Source organism: Bombyx mori, chromosome 23, assembly GCF_030269925.1.
Source record: "Bombyx mori chromosome 23, ASM3026992v2".
NCBI classification, from domain to species: Eukaryota; Metazoa; Arthropoda; class Insecta; order Lepidoptera; family Bombycidae; genus Bombyx; species Bombyx mori.
Window position 1 is genome coordinate 4,988,541 of NC_085129.1, and position 17,775 is coordinate 5,006,315.

Sequence of the window (17,775 nt, forward strand, 5' to 3'; positions counted from 1 at the left end):
CCGGAGACTATCGACATGGAAACGTGAATACTACCACCGTGCTTAACACGTGAGATCGAATTATCAATTTTATTGTATCGTATAAATGCTGTTCCATCGAATCCCTCAAAACGGAGTACATGAAATATTTCGCGACAGAAACAGTATCGTGGCATATACCTGTGCGGGCTTACAAAACGTCTGATCACAGTAAATGTCACTTGCCGGTCGCAATACGCTGGTATAGTACTCAAACAGGTCCGGTCATCGTTCTCGTCGAACCCGGAAGGTTTTACTGGTGGTTTTTACCTTTTGTGAGTCCGCACGGGTAGGTACCACCACCCCGCCTAATTTCTGCCGTGAAGCAGTAATGCGTTTCGGTTTGAAGGGTAGGGCAGCCGCTGTAACTATACTGAGACCACACCCTGAAATTTAAGCGATGAGAGATTTTTACTGGTGGGGGACTTCTTGTGAGTCCGCACGCTTAGGTACCACCACTCTGCCTCGTTCTGCCGTGAAGCAGAAATGCGTTTCGGTTTGAAGGGTGGGACAGCTGTTGTAACTAACTATACCGAGACCTTTGAACTTATATCTCAAGGTGAGCAGCGCATTTAGGTTGTAGATGTCTATGGGCTCCAGTAACCACTTAACACCAGGTGGGCTGTGAACTCGTCCACCCATCTAAGCAATAAAAAAAACCTGGAGGGTTCGGCAAGTAAATTAACTCACAGATACAGCCCACTGAGTTTCTCGCCGGATTTTCTCAGTGGGTCGCGTTTCCGATCCGGTGGTAGATTCTGTGAAGCACTGCTATTGCTAGGGTTCGTGTTAGCAACGTCATCAGGTTTGAGCCCCCTGAGCTCACCTACTAATTTGACTAGAATAACCCCTCTAGGTTACTAGAATAGGTAGGAAAAAAAAACTCAATCAACGTCGCTGCCCGTTCCTCGACGAATGCCCTAACGTAAGTCATCGGGCAGCAAGTATATTATAGTTATAGTTACGCCAGGGCTTTCACACTTAAGGTATTTTACAATGAAAATACAAAACAATTATATAAAACTTGTTTATTACAAAAAGCCACGTCTTAGTTCTTACACAATTGGCCATTTTGTGTTGGTTATAGCAACTATAACTTTTTTTATACAAACAAATGTAATTACTGCGTAACAATTCACAAAATATGGCTTAATATTCACAATACATATTTTAGTGATTTTTACATGACTGAAATTAATTTATTTTACATAAATTACTTTTAACTAATATAAACTAACATTTTTATTATCCAGCCTAATAATAGACGGCGCCAACAATATCATTGCATAACAATTACAGTACTAATTAAAATATTACTGTTAATTATAATATAAATTATAATTAATATTTATGCTTTATTATTTTATTATTATTTATACAGGCATTTGTGTTTTTGAACAATAATATAAACATTAACATATTATGAACATTTTCACATCAAAACAGTGTCTGCTAATTATTAAATATGGTAGAATAACAGTTTCATCTTGCTAATAATAAATAAACAATAACCTAAAATAAACTAAACTATGTATTTATATATATTATTGCCAATAGTGCCGTTTGCGCCCATATATGTATGTATAACTGGCCTATAGACCATGGATCATCAAGAACAACGTACGGCTTTCCTCTTGCTTATATTTAAATCCAGTCCATTAGATTAAAGCAAATGGTAATATGATGAAGAATTATAAGCATAGTCAGAGGGAGAGAGAGAGAGAGAGAGAGAGAGAGAGAGAGAGAGAGAGAGAGAGAGAGAGAGAGAGAGAGAGAGAGAGAATATCAAATTATAATTTAAAAAAAAACAATTTAACTACGCGGTTTTCATAATTATTCTTATGGAAATACACAGGTCACTAAATTTATTTCCATACGTTTTTGCTATATTAATTTTTGACTGAATAATAAATAACAAAGTACGTATAATTCTCAGACTAAAAAAAAAAAGTTTCTAAATAAAAGACGTGAAAAATAAAATTCACAGAATTGAGTTATCATGAGAAATCCATTGTTCCAACGTTTCCAGTCTTTCATTAATTGATTGCTTAGTCAACAAGGTCATCTTCCTTCACAAAGATTATTTACAAAAAATCGTGATTGTTGTGGATAATTGTTGCACTGCTGTGGATTTATTTCACTTGGTTTGTAAATGCAATTTTATTCGTCTAAATGTAAATTAATTAATTAAGAATACGTCATCGCTGCAGCTAAAACAAACAATTCTGACATATTTGCGGACAAACAAAGCCGCAAATGAGCTGGTGTGACTGTTGTGACTAGGCCTTTCCAGTTTCACCAGGCTAAATAGGCTGTAAGCTCACACGAGTATCTTCAAGGATTTTGCCTATCAGCAGTCATGCAGTTAGGATCTGGCTGGTACAACAGCCCTTATACAAAATAATTGAGAGGTTTTTTTTATTGCTTACATGGGTGAATGGGATCACGACCCACCTGGTGTTCAGTAGCCCCTAGTCTATGGTTCAACATGAGTTCTAAGGTCTAAGTTTTTACAGTACAACGGCTGCTCATGTCTCAAGTGACATTTAGTGCCAAGTACTTTTTACTTGTGGTAGGTAGGTACCTCTTGTGAGTCCACACCACCACCCTGCCTATTTCTGCCGTGAAGCAGTAATGCATTTCGGTTTGAAGGGTGGGGCAGCCGTTCTAACTATACTTGAGACCTTAGAACTTGTATCTCGGGGTGGGTGGCACATTTGCATGTGGATGTCGATGGGCTCCAGTAACCACTTAGCACCAAGTGGGCTGTGAGCTCGTCCACCCATCTCAGAAATAAAAAAAAATAAAAAATAAAAAAGTACATTAGGTATTATTCAATTTTAATTTAGCAATGATATACTGAAAAGGGCTAAGTGCCAATAAAAGTTGGCCGTTTTTAATGACGTAGATGCCGTAAGTCGTGATGTAGTTGCCAGAACCCAAACACCAAAATTCGTCGTAAAACCGCCTCTCAATCTAAATATTTAATTTTATTTGCCTATGTTGCCTCAATCTATTGGCATGGCGTAAATGGTTATTAATATCTTAAAAGCTTAACATAGCGTCATTAAAATCCATGAACATAAGTACGTTTATTTATTTTAACGACTATTCGAGGTTTTTCAATCCCAAAACTACTACACCAGCTGAACTGCTAGTTCTCAATGTAGTACATTTAAAACTTCTTCCATAAACATAAAACGCTGCAACCTTTTAATTAATAAAGGTACGCTGGAGAGACACGAACTTCATATTTCCACCTTAATTAAATTAAAAACCACGAGCTCACATAAAGAGGGAAGTTCGAGTAAAAAGATAGCGCTCCTAAATGTGTTTCGACGAACAAAATCTGATAAAACTCACGGTCTCGATCCATTTCCTTGGAACTTTGCTTTTATCTCGCCACGGAGGATAGGCCATAACGGCCCAAATTGTATAGGTTTATCGTTTACAAAGAACTTCGCTGAATTCCATTTTATATTCAATCTTTCAAGTCACTGTTCGTCCTTGATAAGTACCGATGCCCATCTATTCAATTTGTATCAAGGATCGAGTGAGTTTGCAGTGTTACGTAGAAAGAAGAATGAAAAAAGAACCCTTATAAATTCATTCTGTTTGTCAATTTGATGTCACGGGCATTTTTTTTAAAACTGCCTCCCAAAATACAGAATCGGAAACAGGAAACACTAACCAATGCTAAGCCACGTATAAATAAATTACTAGGTTTTACGAGTAGTCACGCTTGTAACCGCTTGTGTATGTTAAAATATGGTGAAAATTTCCTTTCATTAATTCGTTTAATTATGCATAATTATTATAATTATCTATGTTCGTTATCAAGACTGTTGATCACTTCTTTTAAATTTTGATGCAAGCAGCAAGGCAATTTCTTCATCCAGCTTGGCCACATGCGAAAATAGACGAGTATCAATTCACATAGTAACGTGTAGCATGAGGGTACGTGCCTACTTTTAAAAATACTGGGCTGGGCGGCATTTGGAAAATTACGTCGAGTATTTTCGTCGTCTATTCCACATAGTCTAAAGACGAAAGTCTTCAATCAGTGCGTCCTGCCTGTCATGACATACGGAGCGGAAACGTGGACACTCACGGTTGGGCTGGTCCACAAGCTTAAAGTCGCTCAGTGAGCTATGGAGAGGGCTATGCTTGGAGTTTCTCTGAAAGATCTAATCCGGAACGAGGTGATCCGACAGAGAACCAAAGTTATAGACATAGCACAGAGAATTAGTAAGCTGAAGTGGCAATTGGCTGGCCATATTAGCCGGACAACCGATAACCGTTGGGATAAAAGCGTTGTTGAGTGGAGACCGCGTACTAGAAAACGCAGTGCAGGACGCCCTCAGGCTCGGTGGAGTGATGATCTGTGCAGGGTGGCTGGCAGGAGCTGTATGAGAGAAGCCGAGGATCGTGCTCAGTAGTGAACAACTGGAGACGCCTATGATGAAACTAAAACTGTACGAAAGAACTAAAACTACATTTGCATTCACCAGTTTGAAAAATATGAATAGTGAATTCGGTAAGTTTTGGGATTTTTAGATTTAGATTTAGATGAAGTAGAAGCCATATATAACTAGTCAGGTCATAAGTATTGTCACACAGTAAAAACTTTTCTTTTAGAATGCTGGCCACAAAAAAGTTTATTGAATTTGAATTTCGAATTGTTCATGAAAATAAAAATATATACTTTTAGAATTTTACTCATTTTTAAAGATGGAGTGGACGCTTAAAGAAGACCGTGTTGCAGTTATTGCGTTGTATCGTTGCGGTTACGCGCCAATTCAAATTTTTAACATACTGAAAATTTTGAATATAACCAAAAGATTCGTTTATCGTACCATCAAACGATACAATGAAGACTCTAGTGTAGATGACAGGTCAAGAAGTGGTCGCCCTCGGTCTGTTAGGACTCCAGCAGTGATAAAAGCTGTGAAGGCGCGAATTCAAAGAAATTCCAAACGTAAGCAGAAGCTGTTGGCCCTTCAGATGGGGTTAAGCAGAACCACGGTGAAAAGGGTGTTAAATGAAGACTTAGGGCTTCGGGCATATCGAAGAAAAACAGGACATCGTTTGAATGCTCGTCTAATGGACCTGAGACTGAAGAGATGCCGCGCTTTGTTGAAGCGGTACGCGGGAAAAATATATCGGGAAATTCTTTTTTCGGATGAAAAAATTTTTACCGTAGAAGAGAGCTACAACAAACAAAATGATAAGGTGTACGCACACAGTGTAGAAGTAGTGAAGAAGCGAGCAATCGTATTCCGCGTGTCCAACGAGGTCATTTTCCATCCTCGCTCATGGTATGGTTGGGAGTTTCTTATTGGGGCTTAACAGAGGTACATTTTTGTGAGAAAGGTGTAAAAACGAATGCAGTTGTGTATCAAAATACAGTCCTATCGAACCTTGTGGAACCTGTTTCTCATACCATGTTTAATAACAGGCACTGGGTATTCCAACAAGATTCGGCGCCAGCTCATAGAGCGAAGAGCACACAAGACTGGCTGGCGGCGCGTGAAATCGACTTCATCCGGCACGAAGACTGGCCCTCCTCCAGTCCAGATTTGAATCCGTTAGATTACAAGATATGGCAACACTTGGAGGAAAAGGCGTGCTCAAAGTCTCATCCCAATTTGGTGTCACTCAAGACATCCTTGATTAAGGCAGCCGCCGATATTGACATGGACCTCGTTCGTGCTGCGATAGACGACTGGCCGCGCAGATTGAAGGCTTGTATTCAAAATCACGGAGGTCATTTTGAATAAACTTTAGTGTCATAAGAATCTATGTTTTGTTAAGTTCATTTTGGTATATGAATGGTTACATAATGAAGAAACTTGTTTCAATTATTTTACATTAAACATGTGACAGAATTTATGACCTGACTAGGTAGTTATAGAAGTAGTAGGAGTACGATGACGATCAAGCAGATAGCGGCTTGACTGTGTCCCAGTCAATGCTGATGTTCATGGATGACGCTGGGTTGGATTCTGGTCAGCTTACAGTGAAGTATTGTAGAGATTTGATGCTGCAACTCCTTAGAATTCCGATAGCGGTTTTAAAAAAGTGTAAATAGGCATTCCCGGCCTAACTATAAAACACGAGGCCGAGATCTTATTTGCATCACTCGAATTTATAAATTTCATTTGATATCTATTGTAGAATATATATTCTGGTATAGTGTCATCACTCAATACAAATAGACTAGGCGCCTTACCTATTAGGTCACAGACGTTTCTTCATCTCCAAATACTGCTCTCGTTTTCCAACCAAAACGGGATATCACTACACTGTGCTTCTTACCTTCAATATCAAACTAAAAACTCCCCAAAACTGTCCCAATGAAAATAAATGCGATAAATGTTGGAAGCACTGGTTTTTTTTTTGACAAAACTAAATGGCTGCTTTTATTAAATCTTCATCAATCTCACATTTAATTTATTTTCAGCCATTGAAATTCTGAGACACATTAACGAAAATGAACTGATGGTTACTAGGTATGCGGAAGAGCCACTTGTGTATTTCGTAATGAATATACATATTTCAAATTTAAATACTTACCTCAAAAAAGTTCCTGAAAAAAAAGTGTTTTACAATTAGCGAAGTGCTCAAAATGAAAATTTAAAAATAAATCTTAATATTATTAATACTTTTTTTTAATAACGTCTATATCGTTCACCAGCATCTCATAGCTAAGCGTAAACATACGTAAACATAAAAATGTTTTCGTACTCTATTAAAAACGGAGTTAAATACTGTTTATGGGAAATGTTTTTTTTTTGTTCAGACAATGGGGAGTAAAATTTGGAAATTTTTTTGTCGTTCCGTTTGGTTTACTTAGTGATATGTTACTATCGAAATCTGCAAATATCGCAGCGTGAATAACGCTATCAGATTACAACAGTTGCAAATCGACTCTCCCACTTTCAAACCTTGATCGCTTTGCAGCAGAAATAAACAAGAGTCTGGTACTTATTCGTGATATCGCAAATTATTAGTTGACGAGCTCTGCCGGCTGGTGTAACAATGCTGTTATTTAATCGGTAAATACACCAGTCACCTAGCAAAACCTACCGGAAGAGAAGCGGTAATTTAATTCTAAGCAAATTATAAATAATAATAATAGTAATAAAATAGCTTTATTTGATTCCGCGATAATTAGATAGAGCTTAATTAATTTCATATTTAATAATCATATTACTAAGTAACCATTACAAATCTACTACTCATGCAATCTAATCTCCTTCTAATGTGACCCTCCTCAGGGTAAAAGCCTCCTCCAAAGATTTCCATTTTCCTTGTCTCTCTCTAGCAGTGGTCATCCAGACTTTTCCTGCTTTGGAAACAATCTCGTCCTGCCACCGGGCACCTGTTCGACCTCTACTTCTCACGTCCTGCGATCCTTTCTATTTTGTGGGGTTAATTGTCCATCGATTGTCATCGTATCTCCCAACATGGCCAGCTCATCTCCATTTGAGACTTTGAGACAAATGTAGAGAATCCTTTACCTTGGTTATTTACCGAATTTTTATGTTTCTATCTCTCAGCTTTATTAAACAGCTCCTTTTTATTGCCCTCTGAGTTTTCTGTATTTTTTGTCTTGCCTTGTGATCATAAATCCACGTTTGGCAGCCATAGGCTAGACAGGTTAAAATTATTGTATCTAAAATTATTCTCAATTTAAACGGTAGTTGCGATTTGAGAATCTCTTTTTGTGCCCAGTACTTTCTCCATGTAATAGCTATTCGCCTGTGTATTTCGTCTATGTTTCGGTTTTTTCTAAACGAAATTTGTTTACCAAGGAACTCTCTCTACGCACTCGAGTGGCGCTTATCTAAACCAATAACGTACTGGCGTCATCTCGCTGTTAGCCAAGTTTTTTGTTTTTTTTAAGTTCATTTCCAGACTTGCATGAACACTAGCAATCTGAAGTTCGTTAGTCATTGTGTTGTGCTTATATGGACTTTCAGAGAACAGGATGATAGCGTCTGCAAAGCGTAGGTACTCGTAGCTTAGATATTTCCCATTCATATTAATTCCTTGCTTTGACTACGGTAATTCTTCCATTACATTTTGTAGGACAGCCATAAACAGTTACGATAATAACGCTCTCCTCCCACGTTAAAGGGTAGTTTCCTGAAGACGCATGGGCCTCCACTTTTCCCTTTACTTTTTTATTTTATCGTTTTGTTTTTACTGTACTATACTTACTTTTATTTATTTTGAGTTTTAATCTGTCTATTTCTTTTCTTCGATTTCCGTTCACCGTTTTATTTTACACTCTTTTCTATTCTTCTTCATTTGTAGTTTTATTTTGCTTTTATTTGGTTTTATTTTCATCTTCTTTCCCTTTCATACCCAATTCTAAGCTCTGAAATCCGATGAGAGAATGCATGGCTGTTCCAGTGAATCATATCCCATGTAAAAAAATAAAAAATAAATGTAATGGACAGTTTTAAAAAGATACTACGACTCGTCGGACACACGCTGCTCTGCATACTCTCCAAGCCCCAAGTCCCCGAGACCGAAACCTAGAAGAGGAGCTTCCGCTACGCTCGAGAGCGCACGAAGGCAGCCCGGAACGACTATGGAGATATAAAAGGACGCCCTCTTATGACAGGCGTCATTTCTGCAGAGGAATCTCAACCACTCCACCACAGTTCAGGATCTTTTGTTCCGGACCATTGCGGAAGAGTTGACCCACCTTGCGGTGGTTATCGAGGCGTATCGATAGCCGCTCCTACCTCCAAATCGGTTGCGATTTGAAGGACCGAGTGGCAATCGTCCGGCGTTGTTGTGTGGGTAGTCCGTCCAAGTTCAACGTTGTCGCAACTTCGTTGCCATTCTTTGGGCCCAGGAATTCGTTTGGGAGCATACTTCTCCTCCAATAGGACGCTCGCCAAGTTTAAAGCTTTCCTCGCGCGCCCCGGTGGGGTTTATTCAGGGTTCCTCCTTGCCCTTCGGCGGCGGCGCGTAGGGTCCTCATTGGGCCCAGAAGTGCCTCAACGTCGAGCGGTTGCGTGAGGCGGCCGTAGTTCAGGTGTGGCGTTTTAAATTGCTTGATGACCGGTGGACGTGCGCGAAGCGAGATCACGTGTGTGTGACATCCCTATACCTTGCATCAAAGCTCTCGCTCTTAAGCGCCGAGTCCACTGGTGAGCCAAGGTAACCGCCGGCGCCGTTTGTGCGACATCAGTCGTCGCGCGTACCAGCGGTGTAGACGTCGAAGGACGCGCCGGGGCCCTGCCGAGGAGGATCGTCTGTACGAGGTGTACAGGACGGCGATAAGAGCCCTGCATGTGGCTATCGGGGAGGGGAAGGAGACCACTTGGGACGACCTACTATCCTCACTGGAACGTAACGTGTGAGGGCGGTCTTACAGGCTAACGTGCAATGCCCTTCGTCCTTGGTTTCGACTGGGTCCTACATGGTGATAGCCTGCGTGGTTTTTTTAACGCTGGAAAATCCGGATACCCGGTCGAGGGGGATAACAGATTGGGCTATGTCAAACTCTGGCACCTCCGGGGAAGAAGAAGGGGAAGAGGAAGACAGAAGTCCTCTTCTTCTTTCAATTCCTGCCGGGAGACTACGTCTTAAGAAAGGCACGTGAAGCGCTGCGTGGCATAAGCGAGGCAAGACCCAACCAGCAAAACCGACTACTAAATGTTTAGCCCATCGATCTTTACCACTCCAACTCCACGAAGCCCACCTTCGCCCATCCTCATAATACGACGGAATTTCATCCCCGGGAAGATCCCGCAGGACGTCGTGTTGAGATTCCCACCGTGGATGGCGCGCAGGAACTTGTGCCGCCTCACCGACAGGAGGAGGAACCGGGAGGAGGTACCCGACGGCCCAGCCTATGTTATGTGTAGCGGACGATTCAGCAAATGAAGCGTATGGCTTGTTGGTGACATAATAGGAATGGAGGTGCTACTTATTCATACATATGAAAGACTTCAATTGTTCTAGACCTACTTACTATAGCAGAAACTGGAGAAGAAGCAGCATTTAAAAAAAAACTATTTGAACGTTTTTTTTGAAATGGTGAACTTGAAATTATTTACAAAAAATATCTGCTAATTTTATTTAACTATAATTCGTTCCATGAAATATTATGAAAATGTTCATAGGAACTAATGGTGAATTAATTTAAATTTAAGCTTAATAATAAACCAATTAAGAAATCAAAATTTTAATAATAGTAGAAAAAAAAAATACACGACAACAAGGAATTATATATGCACATATTTATTATAAGCACTAAGAGTACACCGCGATTTCGTCTTGTTTGTTTTTTTTTATTTCTACCAGTAAATCATACATCGCGCCGTATATTGTATGATTTTTGAAGCCCGTGTATTTAATAAATTCATATTTATTAGATATAATATGTATTCGAAGTCGAAATCTAACAATACATATACTCGTACATTTACTTAATATATTTACTCTTCGACGCGTAAACTCTAAACCGGTTTTTAAATTTTATTAATCCTTTATATGAGATGCAATGAATCATAATCAGACCCGTAACTTCAGAATTGTCACCTGTGCCCAAGGATATCAAAATGTGAAAACTGGCCTCGTGTCCGCCTCCGGAGGCAATAACCAAAACCCAGACCCTTCCCCAGTAATCCTTCAAGAGAAGGCTGCCTGTATGGAATGTACATTAAGTAGAGAGTGAGGTCGAACGCAGAACCACCTTGCCACCGCACACACATAGACACCCTCCAGTCCCGCTTTTGCAGGTGAGCCGTTGGAGCTCCGTAGTTCGTGAGGAACGTTGACCCACACGATGACCTGGGCCTTGAATCAGTCCGGAAACACACGAAGTCAGCGTCGGAACGGTACTTCGATAAAGCTATGCGTCATAATAATCACCGTATCGTTGCCGCCGCTGACTACTCACCGAATCTTGATCACACAGGAGTCAATCATCATCGACGCCCTTAACACGTCCTTACGTATCCATCGAATCCAATAACGATTGGTTCTAGAGGCCTTCAGCTAACGCTATGAGCAGGTGTGGGAATCCCGGCAACCGCACTCGTCGAACTCGGCAAAGACTTGGACGTGCAATCTAACCCATGCATCAGCTCGCTAAGTTTTTCGCCGGATCTTCTCAGCGAATCGCGATTCTGATTCGGTAGTAGATTCATTCGCGAAGCAGATGCTCTTGAATTGTTAAGTCTGCTTTGAAGGCGGCTGAGCCTTTGCTAGCCTACCTGTCCTGGTGAAACTCGATAGGCCTATGACCCACCGGTAATCCCTCATTTTAAGAAAAAGGTTTCGTGACTGCATCTACCACCGGATAGAAATCGCGACCGGCTGAGAAGATCAACCGAGAAACTCAACGAATTCTTGTGCTTTTGTTGCTGCTATCACTAGCTTCCAACAGCACTGAGAGTGGATCAGAAGAATCACTGAAGAGTAAACTCTATACATAAATTATCCACAAATTAAGCACGTAAGTTCTTTTTGCAATAACCGTGCACCGCTTAGAATGAATCAGTCTTAAATAAGTCAAAACAAAACAAAACAAACAGTTAAACAGACAGACAAAGCATTCTACGAAAACTATATAACAACACAATGATTAATCTTAGTTACTATCAGATTGTCTACCGTTTTATATTTATATATTTAATCTGAGCTTGGTTTTTTGAGGCATTCAATTTTCGGACCTTCGACAAAGATGACGCTGGTTTTCACCACTCTGTTCATCCTCTGCTTGACAAGCCGAACCTCATGTGAGTCGATCTTTTTGTTTTCTTTGGACCGTGGGGTCGAATCTCCTACGAAGTCCTAAAAAAGTATATGGGACTCCAAAGTTTTGGGCGCTACCCACCAGTCTACTCCTCGATGATTTTACGTCTCGCAGGTCAATCCTCGATCGGCCGTGTACTCGTTGCAACCAGTGCTGGCACTACTATGTGGGTTCGCTCAATGCGACGCGGTGTAGATACCAGCGAAATAGCTGTGGCCGGTGAGCATCTGCTTCAAACAGAAGATGAGACAGCCTTGGTCGCAGTTTGTTTACACCAAGGAATAGATTATTCATCTATTAGAATAGATTATTAAATATATACATACTATTAATAGAATAGATTATTCATCTATTCCGTGGTTTACACAGTCCCGAGTGTACCGGGTGCACTGCCTCGACGGTTTGGATGGCCGACGACTAGAGCACCGAGATCACACTTCCAGCACTGAATTCTGAAATTGGAACCTCCGTACTCTAGGTACTTCTTCGTTGAGACGTGGTTCCCTCCGTTATAAAACTGAAATGACATCACAGTCTCGGTCGGCCATTATAGCAACACCAAAAAGTTAAAGATTTAGATATATTTTTAAATTACGCAAGTTTTTCACTGTTCACATCACGCAGTCAGTGATAAAAAAAATTCCTCCTACCTATGCTGATAGCCTTGAGAGGCTATTTCACATTCTCCTTGTCGTGTGGGTGAGCTCACGGGGCTCAAACCGGAATGTTGCTAACACTGACCCTAGCAAGAGCAGTGCTTCTCAAAATCTACCACCGGATCAGAAACGCGACTCACTGAGAGGTTCCGGGGAGAAACTCAGTGGGCTGTGTCTATGGGTTAATTTACTCGTCGAGCCCTTCGTTGCCAGCGACGTGTTCGGCGAGGACGGCGACCGGTGCTTGAGGTACCTAAAAGAACCTGTAATAGATCAAAAGGATTCGTAATGACTCAGTGATATCAAAAGAAATCGGAAAATCAAAAGGCCAATTTAAATAGATTAGGATGGAGGATACTTAAAAAAAATGGAAATCCCAATTACAAATTGGCATGAAGATTTTTTTATTAAAAACAAAAATTATTTTGCAACAATTCTAGATGCATCGAGGACCCCATGTGATTTTAACGATGAAGAATGCATTACTAACTCATTTAACGAAACTCTTCCCGCGATTGCTGCTGGGATCCCAACACTCGGAGTTAAGCCTTCAGATCCACTAAAGATGGAAATAATAATTGGAGTGTTACCTAAATTGACATATATCTTCAGGAATGCAGTAATGACGGGCTACAAGGATTGCATTGTTACCAATGCTTTGTAAGTTACAATCAAAACTTATTATTCTAATTCTATTATTTTCAATTTCCTTTGAGCGTATTAAAATCAAATGGATTAGTTCATATTTTTGTAGACGTAAACAACATGGCTATGCCGCTGTCGAGTGTCCAGGCCACATTTTCAATTTCCTTTCAGGGGTACATTATAATAACATTATGTAAATATAAATTTAAATCCTAACATTTTCTACCACGTCTTATTTACAGACTTAAATTAGAAACAACAAAGTTTATTTACGACTTATTGTGTCCATCGATAGTGCTAAAAGGAGATTACGAAATGAATGGACAGATGTTTGAAAATGTTATAAATGGCAAAGGAAATGGAACTGTCGTGACTGGTGGGTATATTAGGCAGTTATATACATATAAATGTTATTCATGTACCTTTAGAGTTAACGGAAATAGCCTCTGCGCGATATTCATCAATTGACTACATCATATCTCCCGACTCTGTATATTTCTAACTGCATTGCAAAAACGGCGGTGGTGTGCACGATAAAAAGCATATCAAACCATGGCATGGTGGAAACTGAGTATAATCCCTTGAGGGTACTAAAATAGGAACGATCATCATTTCATTCCTTGCACACTCCCCGCTAATAATAATAATAAACTGGGTGAACTAATATATAAAACAGTTTAATACGTTGTAAAACAATAAATAATAACAACTATTTCAGAAAATATACATATCCAAATTGATGCTGACCTTGAAAAATATAAGAGTGACACTGGCAAAGAGCATATATTAATTAGGACAGCTCAAATAGAACATCATGAGAGAACTAATGTTGTAATTGGATTTGACCATATAAACAAAGATAATGACGAACTTGGTGAGATTTTACTTTATAAAATAATTTTCTAAACATTAATTGGAAATTGTGCATCCGTGAATGAAATAAATACGTATTTACTAAGACGCACTAACAATGAAAGAATAGCATCGAGCAGTCTTAAAACTTCCACACTCCCTTCAAAAAGTTAAAAAGTTAGGTCCTGGGTAAATAAGATTTTTTTTAAATATCTACTATCCTACAAGGTCTGACAGATATTGAACAGGTGATCAGAATCAACTTTAGTGAACATAATTTTTGTTTTTTTTTAGCTGCTAAGATATTAAAACGCTTGAACGAGAATTGGTTGGCAGCCAGCAAGTACGCCGAGGGACCTGCTTTCCGTTTCGCAATGAACTTGTTCATTCAAAATATAAACACTTACTTCAAGAAAGTACCCTTAGACGAATTGTTTTATAAAGTTTAATTAAAACAACGAATTTTCTTTTTTATTTATTTATTTATAACTTCATATACTACATAAAGTATAAAGGCGGACTTAATGCCATAGGCATTCTCTAACAGTCTACCTTAGGGGAGTGCAGAGATGAAGCTTGGTAGGTGTAGTGTGAAGGTGATATTACTTAAACATATGTGTATATATAAAATACATAATATTTATAGATACACATAAATATATACATATACATATCATAAATATATACATATAAAACACATATAAACAAAATAATATATAAATAAATTAGATGACTCTGATTTTTGTGTCATCAAATCCAAATAAAATCTTAACATCAAATAATTTCAAATCTACTAAATGATCTTCGGGACGCAACTTTGCCATTATTAAGAATATATTATGTTTTTTACAATAGCGTGGTTCATAATTGTGTTTGTGGATTAACTGGAAAACTATTAAAAAGCTTTTAAATTTGTTCAATTTATTATAACTTAGTTGAATATCACAAGGAGCTTACACAACCATCTACAATTTAGTGTTTCATAAACAGTATTGCAATATTTATACAACACTGTCACAGTTGCCAGATTACCTCAAGAAAAAAAAAAGAATTCTCTATAATCAATCTCAAAATATACCGACCTACTTAACAAAAGTACGGTAATGATAGCTTGCCCTATTAGTCAGTCTTTACCAAGACAATGTGCATGCCTAAAATGCACTGAAGTATGAAACCTATAAAATGTCAATACTTTTGACAGCTGTCAGACCCCTCAGTTTGGAATGTACCATTCTTAGCTACTCACTTAATCCTTAGTGAATATCTGTGACCTTGCTCGTTCACGAAGCCCGCTATAGAAAGCAGAGTATTAAATACACTTGACATTAGCGAAATCTAAAAGGAAACGCCATAAACCTAAGAGATAGATAGATAGAAAATGTGTTATCGAAAAATTAAGCAAGATTACACAACTAAAACGTAAAACAATAATGAAGTAACACTGCAAGCATTGTCTGTCTTATACACAGGATAACCTCTAAGCCAGATAATAAGAACATTTGTACATCAGATCATCTACTATAGGTGGCGTTAATGTTTAAGAAAAAACATTTATCAATACCGACAGATGCATCAAATAATTTGGCGTTGTGAACAAGGATTAAGTACCAGATCATAATAAAACCAATTTGAAATCACAGACATGTTTTTGATTAATAAATCGTAGCTCTAGCATTTTTAAATGTCATGGACTTTGACTCATAACACTGAACTGAAAAATTAAACCATAAAATTGTTTATTTCTTTTTCTTAATTCTTTTCTTCTTCTTCTTTTTTTTCTTAAAATAAGGTTTAAGCGATCAACTTGTTTACGTTCACGTAGTTTGCGAATAAAAACGTAATCGAACGGAAAGCAATTAAATAATGCATTAGCCTGAACAAGATTCTGTAAAAAATGGATACAGTTACAAAAAAATACATATGAAATATACATAATCAATTATCTTATACCTTTGAGCGAGCAATTCATGTATATACCTAGTCCTGCCATAAATACTGAGACAAAGGAAAAAAAATTCTATTGCAAATAACATTTATTACTTTTACAGTGTGTTAGTTTAATACATAAATATAAAACAATTTAAAGTATAAAAAGCTTATTCGAAGTGGTCTCCATTGGCTGCAATACAGTCCTTTAAACGTTGAGGCCAGCTATCAATAGAAGCACGCACTCTTTCCATGGGAAAAATTTTCACTGCCAATAGTACGGATTGTTTTAGGGACTCCAAATTATTATGGCGTTTAGAGCAAGCCGTACTTTCTAAAACTAACCATAAATCATAACCCAGCGGATTAAGATCGGGACTAGACGACGGCCAGTCTTCAGCTCTAATGAAGTCCGAAACGTTCGTTTCCAACCATGACTGCGTAGACCAAGCTTTATGACCTGGCGCCGAATCTTGCTGGAAGGACCATTCTTGATTATTGAACATGGTGTTGTTAAGGGGCTTCACTACCTTCTCAAGAATGGTATCTTGATTGTTCCGATGTTTTGATACCTTTTTCACAAAAGTATGGCTCAGTCACACCTTCATAGCTAATACCCCACCAAACCATCACTGAAGTCGGATAGTGCCCACGTTGCACTCCGTCGACTAATTGGGAAGCTTCTTTAGAGCTTTGAGCATAAATACGGTCGTTTTGTTTATTAAAATGTTGCTCGATTGTAAGAAATTTCTCATCCGTATACAAAATTTTTCTATGACCTCCCTTTGCGTACCGCTTCAGTAGTTGTTTCTATTTTACCACCCAATTCTCTTTTAAATTATCAGTTAAGAAATGACCAGTACCTGCTCTTATAGGCTGTAAGTCCTAAGTCATCTTTTAAAATACACGACATGGTTCTAGGTGCTATCTTCATCTCTCGAGATAAAATCTTTTGCTTTCGGACAGGATTTCTTCGAATTCTTTCCCTGATTTGACCACCTTTTTCGTACGAACACTACGTGGACGGTCAGATCTTTTTCTGTCACAAACAGAGGAGGTCTCATTGCACCTATTAATAGCCCGGTACACAAACATTTTACTAATACCAAGCGTATGGAGAGTTTTAGAAATTGCATTTGGCTCCATACCTACTTTGTGTAATGCAATCACAGCGATTCAGTTCTCTTTATCACCCCACTCCATTTTAATGAGCAATCATTTTAACTCAATGAGCAATCATATAAAAATGACAAATTCCAAATTCAAATTAATATTTTGTTTATTTTTAATTGTAACAGTATTTGCCAGACTAAGTATATACTTATCTCATAGAGTTTTCTCATTTTGGCGCCAATACATTGTACAATATTTTGCGATATTAAAATGGAGTGGGGTGATAAAGAGAACCGATTTTTATAAAATTTAGTATACACGGGATTTCGGGGGCGATAAATCGATCTAGCTACAATTTATTTTCAGAAAATGTTGTTTTATTCGTGTTTTCAATAATCAACTTTATCAATAATCAACTTTATGACTCTTCCCGACATCTATTGGCGAATAATAATACTATTTTTTATAATTAAGAGCAACTAACTGCTTTAAAGACACAATAACACTAAAGCTATTTCAGGAGATGGCGTTGTTAAACCAACCGAAAAACACTAATTATCAAACAAAAAAATTCGGTGATCGTCTAGTCTGGTTATAATAAAACAGTGGAAGTAGATTTATGTATCTGTATATTGAAGAAAGCTAATAATAAAAAGATGGGAATACAAATTTTGTAATGATTTTTCTAATTATTTTCTGTTTCTCTATCTATTTAGTTGTCTCGAATATCCCTGGAACTAGTGATCGAATTTTGATGTAGTTATACACAGGTAAATATAA

General features: G+C 38.3%; 1 protein-coding gene across 1 annotated transcript; it reads left to right on the plus strand.

Annotated features, from left to right (window-relative positions):
* The first annotated feature begins 11,634 nt into the window (after nucleotides 1-11,634).
* On the plus strand, nucleotides 11,635-14,418 carry LOC105843019 (uncharacterized). The gene is made up of 5 exons (XM_012697945.4): nucleotides 11,635-11,786; nucleotides 12,900-13,119; nucleotides 13,347-13,480; nucleotides 13,823-13,978; nucleotides 14,251-14,418. The coding sequence occupies exons 1-5, from the start codon at nucleotides 11,732-11,734 to the stop codon at nucleotides 14,403-14,405; spliced, it is 720 nt and encodes a 239-aa protein (XP_012553399.1). The 5' UTR covers nucleotides 11,635-11,731; the 3' UTR covers nucleotides 14,406-14,418.
* The last annotated feature ends 3,357 nt before the right edge of the window (nucleotides 14,419-17,775 follow it).